This window comes from Trichomycterus rosablanca, chromosome 9, assembly GCF_030014385.1.
Source record: "Trichomycterus rosablanca isolate fTriRos1 chromosome 9, fTriRos1.hap1, whole genome shotgun sequence".
In the NCBI taxonomy this organism is placed as follows: Eukaryota; Metazoa; Chordata; class Actinopteri; order Siluriformes; family Trichomycteridae; genus Trichomycterus; species Trichomycterus rosablanca.
The window spans coordinates 37,012,562-37,026,005 of NC_085996.1; the positions used below are offsets into that span (position 1 = coordinate 37,012,562).

Consider the following 13,444-nt stretch of genomic DNA (forward strand, 5'->3'; position numbering starts at 1 on the left):
GAATAGAAATATATAGAAATAGAAAAATAAGATGCACACATGCCTGATATCATGTTTAACACATACACTCACACTATACTAATGTACGCATGCTTGAACTGTAACTGGGGAATCACATTTACATGATTAACTGATAAATGATGGACTTTCCTGCTCTTTATATTCCTTGTATACATCACAGAAATGTTTGTATTCCCTACACGAAGAGGCATTCATGTCGTTCTGATTTGTGCGCCACTTTGAAATTCATATTCGCCCTTCCTTAACGCATATCTAATCAACCCCTCCTGGACCCGATGACTATTTTGATGATGCTCCTACTTTTAATTGCTTTAACTGCATTCAGGCCTCATACATATTTAAAAGCATGCCCGTAAACCCTCGGATATTCCCGGTGTGCGTCCTCGGCCCAGATGAAGAGCATTACCCTGTCTGACCTCTCCAGGCCTGCAGCGGCGGAGACTGATCCCTGCTCCCCTGCCTGACGCTTCCTCGCCCGGCAGGAAAGTCGGCGCTGCAGGCCAGTGGGTGGACCTCGCTCCGCTGGGGGGCACGCTGAAGAAGGCTTTCGAGATAAAGGTCTATGAGATAGATGACGTTGATCGGCTGCAGAAGTGCAAGGAGGGGACGGTTACTGAGGTAAGAGCGCAGAATACAAGCAGTGTTACAGCAGTGAGAAATGAGTCGGTGCTGTAAAAAGTATTTGCCTCCTTCCTAATTTCTTTTTTACTTTTTTATTAGTCACACAGATGTTTCAGATCATCAAAATAATCAAATTAAAAATTAGTAAAGTAAACATAAAATGCTTTTTTGAATGATGATTTCATTTATTGAAGGAAAATACTCTTCAGCCCTACCTGGCCCTATGTGAAAGGGAATAAGTAATTTCCCCTTTGCTAATAAATACTGTACACCAGTAAACTACTTGACACTTGGGTATATACTGTATATATATATATATACTGATTAGCCATAACATTAAAACCACCTCCTTGTTTCTACACTCACTGTCCATTTTATCAGCTCCACTTACCATATAGAAGCACTTTGTAGTTCTACAATTACTGACTGTAGTCCATCTGTTTCCCTACATACCTTTTTAACCTGCTTTCACCCTGTTCTTCAATGGTCAGGACCCCCACAGGACCACCACAGAGCAGGTATTATTTAGGTGGTGGATCATTCTCAGCACTGCAGTGACACTGACATGGTGGTGGTGTGTTAGTGTGTGTTGTGCTGGTATGAGTGGATCAGACACAGCAGCGCTGCTGGATTTTTTAAATACCATGTCCACTCACTGTCCACTCTATTAGACACTCCTACCTAGTTGGTCCACCTTGTAGATGTAAAGTCAGAGACGATCGCTCATCTATTGCTGCTGTTTGAGTTGATCATCTTCTAGACCTTCATCAGTGGTCACTGGACGCTGCCCACGGTCCAGCAGTGACAGTGAGGTGTTTAAAAACTCCAGCAGAGCTGCTGTGTCTGATCCACTAATAGCAGCACAACACACACTAACACACCACCACCATGTCAGTGTCACTGGAGTGCTGAGAATCATCCACCACCCAAATAATACCTGCTCTGTGGTGGTCCTGGGAGAGTCCTGACCATTGAAGAACAGCATGAAAGGGGGCTAACAAAGCATGCAGAGAAACAGTTCCTCATTTGAAGAGATCTGAGCTTCATTTCTATGCCTGGCACACAGTCACAGTTTGCTAGCCTGCACTGGAAGCCTCACTCATCGTCCCTAATTGAGCATGACGTTAATTAGAAACCGTGGGCACCTGCAGCGATGTGCACTATTTCTCGCTCTCCTCGGTGGCACTGCTGCAGCCATTTACATGCGTGGAGGTTATCTCAGGAACAATTACGCCCATCTCCTTCAGTATATGACTGATAGTTCTTGGCTAAGTTGCCAGCACGGCTCATGGTGAGGGAGGAGTCCGGTGATGAATGAGGAATGGTCTCTCAATCTGCAGGCTGTCTGATGGCTCTTTACAGCCCGCTTAGCGCCGCACGTCCGCGGGTCATTAACTTCTCCAGTGAATCCGTCCCTCCTCTGTCGGAAGGTGCTGCGGACATGAGTTATTTTCAAATAAGTATAAATGAGCTTCAATTCATTTTTAAACAGCTTAGTTTGTTTGATGTGTACATGGAAGGAAGCAGGACGTGTTTATGGCAGATGTAGTACTTTAAACTGTCGTTTGAATGTTTACAGATAGAGCCTTCTGTGACTGTGTTATATTTACATGAACATAATTTAATATCTCTCTTTTTTTCTTCTTTCAGCCAATTCAGGATGTTCAAAAGGTACGTTAATTAAAGTAAATAAATGTGGGCTGATTTCTGAATATGTTTTTACATTTACAGCATTGAGCAGACGCTTTTATCTAAAATGACTTACAGTACAGGGCGGCTCGGTGGGTAGCACTGTCGCCTCACAGCAAATAGGTCCTGGGTTTGATTCCCAGGCAGGGTGGTCCGGGTCATTTCTTTGCATGTTCTCCCCGTGTCTGCGTGGGTTTACTCCACAGTCCAAAGACATGCAAGTGAGGTGAATTGGAGATACTAAATTGTCCATGACTGTGTTCGACATAACTTTGTGTGGACTGATGAATCTTGTGTAATGAGTAACTACCGTTCCTGTCATGAATGTAACCAAAGTGTAAAACATGACGTTAAAATCCTAATAAACAAACAAACAAACCTGAGCTACCACTGTCTGAGCTTTCATTTACATGCTTACTATACCGTGGGCAGCCATCCTGTTATTTCTACCTGTCACAATTGCTGCTTTGCAAGTTCAGCCTCCATGGGGACTTTACTTAAATGTTTTTATTGTACACTTAATAGTCTGTTCCACCAGCCTTTTTCTTTAATCCCTTTGTGAGATTTAGCTCTAGCAGATGTGGTTTTATTGGGGTTTTTTTTAGCATAAATAGTCAAAAACTTGAGTGGACTTGACACAGTTCAGTCATCATTTAACTGCAGTGTTCTGATACGCTGTTCCTTCTCTGATAGGGCTTGCAGTACTTCAGCGCTCGCCTCAGGATGATGGAAAGGCGACAGCAGCAGATAAAAGAGCTGAGGGCCAAACATGAGAGACTGAAGGGGGAACTGGAGGATGCCAAGGCTCGTCTAATGCTGGACCCCGACAAGTGGATGGAAGAGTGTAAGTATTTTTTCTTTAGTACTTAGTGTGCTGTGATATTTTGTAAGGGAATAAAACATGGAGGTTTAATAATAAATTCATTTCGAGCTAGCTTTAATCTCAGCCGTTACCACATGAATTATTTTAGGCTTTTTGCATTCGGGTCCTTTTATTGTTTTGTGGTTTTGGGCAAAATTTTAAGTAATCTAGCATTATTAATATGATTGAATGATGCCATTCGATCACAGATATGGTGTTTTAGCTGCACCTGTTCCTAACAACTATATACGATTCATTCATTAATTTTCTTAACCTCTTAATTAGGGTCGTGGGGGGGGGGGGGTTGCTGGAGCCTATCCCAGCTTTGCAATGGGTGTAACACCCTGGATGGGACGCCAGTCCATCGCAGGGCAGACACACGTACACACACCCATTTACTTATAGGGCAATCCAGTGTCTCCAATTAACCTGACTGCATGTTTTTGGACTGTGGGAGGAAACCGGAGCTCTCGGAGAAAACCCACGCACAGGGAGAACATGCAAACTCAGCACAGAAAGGACCCGGACCTCCCCGCCTGGGGATCGCACCCAGGACCTTCTTGCTGTGAGGCGACAGTGCTACCCACTAAGCCACCGTGCCGCCACTATATAAAATAAAATAAATAAATAAATACAGTCAATTTCTGTCTGTCAGCATGTTTTGTTCAGCTTGACTTTGTGACCCCTGTGTACAATGTAAGGTCTATAAAGACATGGATTGATGAGTGTGGTGTGGAGGAGCTCCAGTGGCATGGACAGAGATCTGACCTCAGCCCAAATAAACACTTTTGGGATATATAAAAGTATCATCATACTTCATCATACCCATAAATCATCATACCAGAACTCACAAATAAATAAATATACACAGTTTTTTTTTATATAGAAAAACACAGAATTTTATTTTCATTGTTATACAGACAATATTCAGATTTACATTAGCATTGACACTTCTTCAGAACAAAACGAAGCATTTAGTGCTTGTATCAAAGACCTTAAGAACTGATTTACGGAACATTAACTCCAGTCAAATGCTGGAAAGACTGAGGTCCTATTAGTTGGCCCTAAAACCCGGACTTCAACTTCCTCTAACTTTAGTTTCAATATTGATGACGTGCCTTAGGTGTATTATTTGATTCTAAGCTCTTTCAACCACACATCAGATCACTCACTAAAAACGCCTTTTATCATCTTTGCAATATTGCTCGTTTACGTCCATTCCTTGGTCAAACTGACGCCAAAACACTGGTCCATGCTCTTGTCTTTTCTTGCCTTGACTACTGTAATTCTCCTCTCTTTGGTCTTTTAGCTACCTTACTCAATCACCTACAATACATTCAAAATTCTGCTGCCAGGGTCCTCACTCATTCAAATCGTTCTGCTCATATCACTCCCATTCTCAACTACACTGGCTACCAGTTGCCTCTCGCATTAAATATAAAATAATCCTTACGACGTACAAAGCTCTTCATGGCCTCGCCCTTCTATATATCACATATCTCATTATCCCGTACTGCCCATCTCCGTCTCTCAGATCCTCTTTCAGTTTTGCTGCCCCTCATCTCTGGAACTTTCTACCTCCATCTGTGCATGACTGTCCCTCTTTGTCCTCATTCAAATCTTAATTAAAATCTTACCTGTTCTCCCTGCCCTAGATGTTTGTGATTCTTTGTTGTGTTACGCTATCATTGTAAAGCGTCCTTGGGTTTTTGAAAGTCGCTATAGAAGAAGAAGATATACTTTATTTGTCATATACAGTGTATCACAAAAGTGAGTACACCCCTCACATTTCTGCAAATATTTCATTATATCTTTTCATGGGACAACACTATAGACATGAAACTTGGATATAACTTAGAGTAGTCAGTGTACAGCTTGTATAGCAGTGTAGATTTACTGTCTTCTGAAAATAACTCAACACACAGCCATTAATGTCTAAATAGCTGGCAACATAAGTGAGTACACCCCACAGTGAACATATCCAGATTGTGCCCAAATGTGTCGTTGTCCCTCCCTGGTGTCATGTGTCAAGGTCCCAGGTGTAAATGGGGAGCAGGGCTGTTAAATTTGGTGTTTTGGGTACAATTCTCTCATACTGGCCACTGGATATTCAACATGGCACCTCATGGCAAAGAAGTCTCTGAGGATGTGAGAAATAGAATTGTTGCTCTCCACAAAGATGGCCTGGGCTATAAGAAGATTGCTAACACCCTGAAACTGAGCTACAGCATGGTGGCCAAGGTCATACAGCGGTTTTCCAGGACAGGTTCCACTCGGAACAGGCTTTGCCAGGGTCGACCAAAGAAGTTGAGTCCACGTGTTCGGCGTCATATCCAGAGGTTGGCTTTAAAAAATAGACACATGAGTGCTGCCAGCATTGCTGCAGAGGTTGAAGACGTGGGAGGTCAGCCTGTCAGTGCTCAGACCATACGCCGCACACTGCATCAACTCGGTCTGCATGGTCGTCATCCCAGAAGGAAGCTGACGCACAAGAAAGCCCGCAAACAGTTTGCTGAAGACAAGCAGTCCAAGAACATGGATTACTGGAATGCCCTGTGGTCTGACGAGACCAAGATAAACTTGTTTGGCTCAGATGGTGTCCAGCATGTGTGGCGGCGCCCTGGTGAGAAGTACCAAGACAACTGTATCTTGCCTACAGTCAAGCATGGTGGTGGTAGCATCATGGTCTTGGGCTGCATTAGTGTTGCTGGCACTGGGGAGCTGCAGTTCATTGAGGAAAACATGAATTCCAACATGTACTGTGACATTCTGAAACAGAGCATGATCCCCTCCCTTCGAAAACTGGGCCTCATGGCAGTTTTCCAACAGGATAACGACCCCAAACACAACCTCCAAGATGACAACTGCCTTGCTGAGGAAGCTGAAGGTAAAGGTGATGGACTAAACCCAATTGAGCACCTGTGGCGCATCCTCAAGTGGAAGGTGGAGGAGTTCAAGGTGTCTAACATCCACCAGCTCCGTGATGTCATCATGGAGGAGTGGAAGAGGATTCCCAGTAGCAACCTGTGCAGCTCTGGTGAATTCCATGCCCAGGAGGGTTAAGGCAGTGCTGGATAATAATGGTGGTCACACAAAATATTGACACTTTGGGCACAATTTGGACATGTTCACTGTGGGGTGTACTCACTTATGTTGCCAGCCATTTAGACATTAATGGCTGTGTGTTGAGTTATTTTCAGAAGACAGTAAATCTACACTGCTATACAAGTTGTACACTGACTACTCTAAGTTATATCCAAGTTTTATTTCTATAGTGTTGTCCCATGAAAAGATATAATAAAATATTTGCAGAAATGTGAGGGGTGTACTCACTTTTGTGATACACTGTATACATATACAGATGTACAGTACAATGAAATTCTTTCTTCGCATATCCCAGCTTGTTTTGGGAGCTGGGGTCAGAGCGCAGGGTCAGCCATCGTACGGCGCCCCTGGAGCAGCCAGGGTTAAGGGCCATGCTTAAGGACCCAACAGTGGCTGCATAGCAGAGCCTGGATTTGAACCGCCAATCTTCCGGTTGATAGCTCAAAGCTCTACCCACTAGGCTACCACTGTCCCAATATACATTGAATGTATTATTATTTATTTATTATAAAATCCTGTTTTCCAACCTTTCCAAATGAGTAGAGGCTGTTAAAGTCACGAAGGGCACACACACTCAAGTATGGAATATATCTCATTGTACCTTGTAACTTTTAGTCTGTTTTTTTTTTTTTAATAATTGTAGATTGAATATTGAATGCAATCAAATGGGTTAAGAGAATAGAACACAACAGAGCAGAAGAATTACCTTTAAGCATTTCCATCCTGCCCCATAATGCTGTGTAGGCTAATGATCCTCTTTATAGCTTTTATTTGGATCTTTGTTCTGCTATTAGCAAGAAAATGCTGAGGCAGTAAGAAAGTAGAAATCGTTTTCAAGCTATTTTCTTTAAATGGGTGAAAATTAAGATACATTACAGGCTTTTCTCTTTGATGAACTGTGAGCAAAACAAATATACTGTGTTGTTTAATACACATCTGTTTTAATGTGACATTATAATCTAGGCCAGAATTACCTTTCATCCAGAAAACCACAGCTGGAAGTATCAAACCAAGCTAAATAATAACAGGATACGTGCACACAAATGTGTCTTTATTCTTTAGTCTTATTTATACACTGATCAGCCATAACATTAAAACCACCTCCTTGTTTCTACACTCACTGTCCATGTTATCAGCTCCACTTACCATATAGAAGCACTTTGTAGTTCTACAATTACTGACTGTAGTCTATCTGTTTCTCTACATACTTTTTTTCAATGGTCAGGACCCCCACAGAACCACCACAGAGCAGGTATTATTTAGGTGTTGGATGATTCTCAGCACTGCAGTGTCACTGACATGGTGGTGGTGTGTTAGTGTGTGTTGTGCTGGTATGAGTGGATCAGACACTTCAGCGCTGCTGGAGTTTTTTTTTATACCGTGTCCACTCACTGTCCACTCTATTAGACACTCCTACCTAGTTGGTCCACCTTGTAGATGTAAGGTCAGAGTTGATCGCTCATCTATTGCTGCTGTTTGAGTCGGTCATCCAGCGGTCCAGCGCTGCTGTGTCTGATCCACTCATACCAGCACAACACACACTAATAATACCTGCTCTGTAGTGGTCCTCTGGGGGTCCTGACCATTGAAGAACAACATGAAATGAGGCTAACAAAGCATGCAGAAAAACAGATGGATTACAAAATGTTAATGTAAATATAAATAAGACCAAAGACCAAATAATGCAATGATGGGTGTGTGTTTCTAGCAGTATAGCTAGCAATGTGGACTCGGTGTGAGTGGGTTCAGTATCTACTTTCTTTTGTGCCCTTTTAGAGAATAAAATCAGTTGCGGTCTCGGCATGTACAAAGAAAGTCAGATGTTATTGATAAAAATGGAAGCATATATTTAGCAGCATATACATATAGCAGATATTGAATTTGCAATGTGCACACAGAGTGCCAATGTCAAGTGTTGGCGTGTTAGAACGCTGCACGTCCCTGAATCACTTATTTTCCCTCCTGCAATCAGCCGCTCCCTCTGGCCAGGAAGTGTTTGCCACTCACGCGGGACTGCTGTCCTGGATAAAGCCATGATTGTGTCAGTCATGCTTGATAAATCAAGTCCCTCGTCAGCAAGAGTGAAATCAGGGTCCTTGGAGTAAACCTCACCCCCTTTTTTGACCATCACCTCCTGTCCTAACACCTTCCTCTGCATCAGGAATCAATTTTTACCTATCTAGTACATATATAGAGGTACAGTCTGTATTTTTAACTAGTTACTTATTTTTAACTTGACTAGTTGGCTGAGAAATTTAGGTCATATTGCCATTAAAACCACCTCCTTGTTTCTACACTCACTGCCCATTTTATCAGCTCCACTTAGTATATAGAAGCACTTTGTAGTTCTACAATTACTGACTGTAGTCCATCTGTTTCTCTACATGCTTTGTTAGCTCTCTTTCATGCTGTTCTTAAATGGTCAGGACCCCCAGAGGACCACCACAGAGCAGGTATTATTTAGGTGGTGGATCATTCTCAGCACTGCAGTGACACTGACATGGTGGTGGTGTGTTATTGTGTGTTGTGCTGGTATGAGTGGATCAGACACAGCAGCGCTGATGGAGTTTTTAAACACCTCACTGTCACTGCTGGACTGAGAATAGTCCACCAACCAAAAAAACATCCAGCCAACAGCGCCCCGTGGGCAGCGTCCTGTGACCTCTGATGAAGGTCTAGAAGATGACCAACTCAAACAGCAGCAATAGATGAGCGATCGTCTCTGACTTTACATCTACAAGGTGGACCGACTAGGTAGGAGTGTCTAATAGAGTGGACAGTGAGTGGGACACGGTACTTAAAAACTCCAGCAGCACTGCTGTGTCTGATCCACTCATACCAGCACAACACACACTAACACACCACCACCATGTCAGTGTCACTGCAGTGCTGAGAATGATTCACCACCTAAATAATACCTGCTCTGTAGTGGTCCTGTGAGGGTCCTGACCATTGAAGAACAGGGTGAAAACAGGGTAAAAAGATATGTAGAGAAATAGATGGACTACAGTCAGTAATTGTAGAACTACAAAGTGCTTTTATATGGTAAGTGGAGCTGATAAAATGGACAGTGAGTGTAGAAACAAGGAGGTGGTTTTAATGTTATGGCTAATTATAGTAACTAAACTATAATTATGTCAAATATAAAAGGTTATTTTTTTAATATAATTGCACATTATAGCTACTCATTTAAAAGGTAGAGGTCTAGCTAGCTTGTGCTTTCACTAGGACATGCAGCTAAACCATTGAACAAACCGCTTTTCTCTCAGCAGACCAGACCTCCCCTTCCAAACACACAGAATCACCAGATAATGACTACTTGCTGCACAAACTGCATCCTAATTACTATTCACAACAAGCATCTCTGATTATCTAAATGCTACTACTGCTACTATTTCCTGTGTGGGAGGTAAAACCTAATCTTTACCCTCTGTACTTTGGGAGGACATTAACAGTGGAAGGAATCAGAAAAGCTCGACCTCACTGAGAGTTTAAAGTGTAGAGGGTAATAACAATTACAGAGAGCGTAAAAGCCTTCGTTTTTAGCTGCACTGGATTATGCAGCTTTTAGTTGTCTACAAGTAAGTGAGCAGTTGCATCAGTGTCAGTTATTAATGTAATTGTTAAGATGCTGCCTAAAAGATTTGGATCATATGGCGCAGGTTCCATATGCAGCCTAAAAATACTGCTTTGTAAAAAAAAAAACCTGTATTATATGTATAAAATTCTGGATGGATGGATGGATGGATGGTTGGTTGGTTGGTTGGTTGGCTGGATGGATGGTTGGTTGGATGGATGAATGGATAAATAGATGATGGATGGGTGGATGAATAGATGGATAGATGATGGATGGATGGATGGATGAATAGATAGAGGATGGATGGATGGATGAATAGATAGATGATGGATGGATGGATGAATAGATAGATGATGATGGATGGATGAATAGATAGCTGATGGATGGATGGATGAATAGATAGATGATGATGGATAGATGGATGAATAGACAGATAGATGATGGATGGATGGATGAATAGATAGATAGATGATAGATGAATGGATGGATAAATAGATAGATGATGGATGGATGAATAGTTGGTTGGATGGATGGATGGTTGGACGGATGGATGGATGAATGGATGGTTGGATGGATGGATGGTTGGACGTACGGATGGTTGGATGGATGAATGAATGGAAGGATGGATGGATAGTTGGACGGATGGTTGGATGGATGGATGAATATGTGGATGGATGGATGGATGGTTGGATGGATGGATGGATGGATGGTTGGATGGATAGTTGGACGGATGGTTGGATGGATGGATGAATGGAAGGATGGATGAATGGATGAATGAATGGATGGTTGGATGGATAGTTGGACGGATGGTTGGATGGATGGATGAATATATGGATGGATGGTTGGATGGATGGATGGATGGATGGATGGTTGGATGGATAGTTGGACGGATGGTTGGATGGATGGATGAATATATGGATGGATGGATGGATGGATGGATGGATGGTTGGATGGATGGATGGATAGTTGGACGGATGGTTGGATGGATGGATGGATGGATGAATATATGGATGGATGGATGGATGGTTGGATGGATGAATGGAAGGATGGATGAATGAATGGATGGTTGGATGGATAGTTGGACGGATGGTTGGATGGATGGATGAATATATGGATGGATGGATGGATGGTTGGATGGATGGATGGATGGATGGTTGGATGGATAGTTGGACGGATGGTTGGATGGATGGATGAATATATGGATGGATGGATGGATGGATGGATGGTTGGATGGATGGATGGATGGTTGGATGGATGGTTGGATGGATGAATAGTTGGTTGGATGGTTGGATGGATGAATAGTTGGTTGGATGGATGGATAGATAAATGGCTGGGTTTGGTTGCCACCAGTGTAAAGAGACACATGAAAATAGATTCTGATGGCAGAGGGTAAAAAAGACCTCACATGCTGCTCTTTGGCACAGCGTAACTGTTTAAGCCAGTTGCTAAACACACTTTTCTGTGTGTCATCCTACACTCCTGAGAAGAGGGCGTGTCTAAATTCTTAGATTCCTTAAAATGCTCCTACTGAGGCGCCTTAATTCTGAGTGATAATCTGACTGAATGACGAGGGAGCGTCCGACGCTTTCTTAGCACTGAAGGCAATCCCAGCATTCAGTGCAGCACGGCTTTTCTCACCAAAGATTTCAAATATGGCGGACAAATGCGGAGCAACCAACAGAGTTCTTTTCAAATGTGATAAATTCTCATTGATTTTTAGTTAGTATAAAGGTGCACAAGTGTCGTTTATTTGCAAATTCGGGCTTATTGGTACACAGAGGGAGACGTTAGCTGGCGTGCTAGCGGGTTGTGTTGCCTCAGCCCATTGGTTTGAATTTCCTGAAGCTAACTGTGTTAGCTTAGTAAGCTAAACCTGACATAATTGCTGTAATCTTTCTCTAAGTAGAGCATCTAAATAATCTGCCTTATGAGTTTGATGTCTTATTAAAATCCTCTCTACTGAGGCAGCTGATCAGGTAGGCATTAGGCAGCAAGGCAGCTCACTAGGTTTTCAAACAGACCCAATAGTCTACAACTACTAGTTCTTGGATTTTTTTCACTTCTCCTTTTTTTTTGTCTCCTCAGTCGACGTGGACCCAGATCTGGACCCGGAGTCACATGACTTCCTAGAGGCTCTGGCTCAGGCCACGAGTGAGCTGGAGTTCTACGTCGACCTGTGCAAGTCTCGAGTCATGATGGAGACCTGCTTCGACATTCTGGCACCGACGTCCCCCGGGCAGACGCTGGAGGTCTGATTAATAGATCAGAGGAACATGAGTGATGATGATGTTTATTCTATGCAGAGTCTGGATCAACTACTGCTCTGATCAAGGTTACTGAGGTCTACAGAGGGAAGCAGGACGTTAAAACAAGGCTAAAACAGCTGTAGATCATTATGTATACCAGGAAGTGCCTTGATTTGAGGAAATCTAAGGTGTATCATGTTTTCTAATAGGTGCTAGTGCTGAGTTCACAATATCTTTCTCATTGTAATGTAGATTACATTTTATTTATATGGTTAAAAGATGCATAAAATAATGATTTTGGTATAAAAAAAAATAGAAAAGAAAAAAAGCAATAAGGTAAGTTATTGCAGCTTTTGAAATCTTTATTTTGAATGACCTCCTGTGGAGCTACTCACATTTTTTACCTTTTTGAGAATACTTAAACAGCATGAACAAACATCTGGGTTATTTAATAAGCATATTTAATTCACACTTTGCCACCAAAGTTCTTTATTATCATTATTTTTTATTAATTTTAACTCATACTTACCAAACCGTTTGATATGTAGGTTGGCTTTTTACATACACTGATCAGCCATAACATTAAAACCACCTCCTTGTTCATCTTATCAGCTCCACTTACCATATAGAAGCACTTTGTAGTTCGACAATTACTGACTGTAGTCCATCTGTTTCTCTACATACCTTTTTAACCTGCTTTCACTCTGTTCTTCAATGGTCAGGACCCCCACAGAGTAGATATTATTTAGGTGGTGGATCATTCTCAGCACTGCAGTGACACTGACATGGTGGTGGTGTGTTAGTGTGTGTTGTGCTGGTATGAGTGGATCAGACACAGCAGCACTGCTGGAGTTTTTTAATACCGTGTCCACTCACTGTCCACTCTATTAGACACTCCTACCTAGTTGGTCCACCTTGTAGATGTAAAGTCAGAGACTATCGCTCATCTATTGCTGCTGTTGGTCATCTTCTAGACCTTCATCAGTGGTCACAGGACGCTGCCCACAGGGACGCTGTTGGCTGGATATTTTTGGTTGGTGGACTATTCTCAGTCCAGCAGGGACAGTGAGGTGTTTAAAAACTCCAGCAGCGCTGCTGTGTCTGATCCACTCATACCAGCACAACACACACTAACACACCACCACCATGTCAGTGTCACTGCAGTGCTGGGAATGATCCACCACCTAAATAATACCTGCTCTGTGGTGGTCCTCTGGGGGTCCTGACCATTGAAGAACAGCATGAAAGGGGGCTAACAAAGCATGCAGAGAAACAGATGGACTACAGTCAGTAATTGTAGAACTACAAAGTGCTTCTATGGCT

General features: G+C 42.5%; 1 protein-coding gene across 1 annotated transcript in view; it reads left to right on the top strand.

Annotated features, from left to right (window-relative positions):
• The window catches only part of kif26aa (kinesin family member 26Aa), a 129,227-nt gene extending 116,987 nt beyond the window's left edge, over positions 1–12,240 (top strand). Inside the window, exons 14-17 of the mRNA XM_063002537.1 lie at positions 446–639; positions 2,293–2,313; positions 3,025–3,175; positions 11,961–12,240. Of these exons, the coding sequence (XP_062858607.1) occupies positions 446–639; positions 2,293–2,313; positions 3,025–3,175; positions 11,961–12,130 (536 nt within the window). The 3' untranslated portion in view covers positions 12,131–12,240. The remainder of the gene's footprint in view (positions 1–445; positions 640–2,292; positions 2,314–3,024; positions 3,176–11,960) is intronic.
• Positions 12,241–13,444: the final 1,204 nt, after the last annotated feature.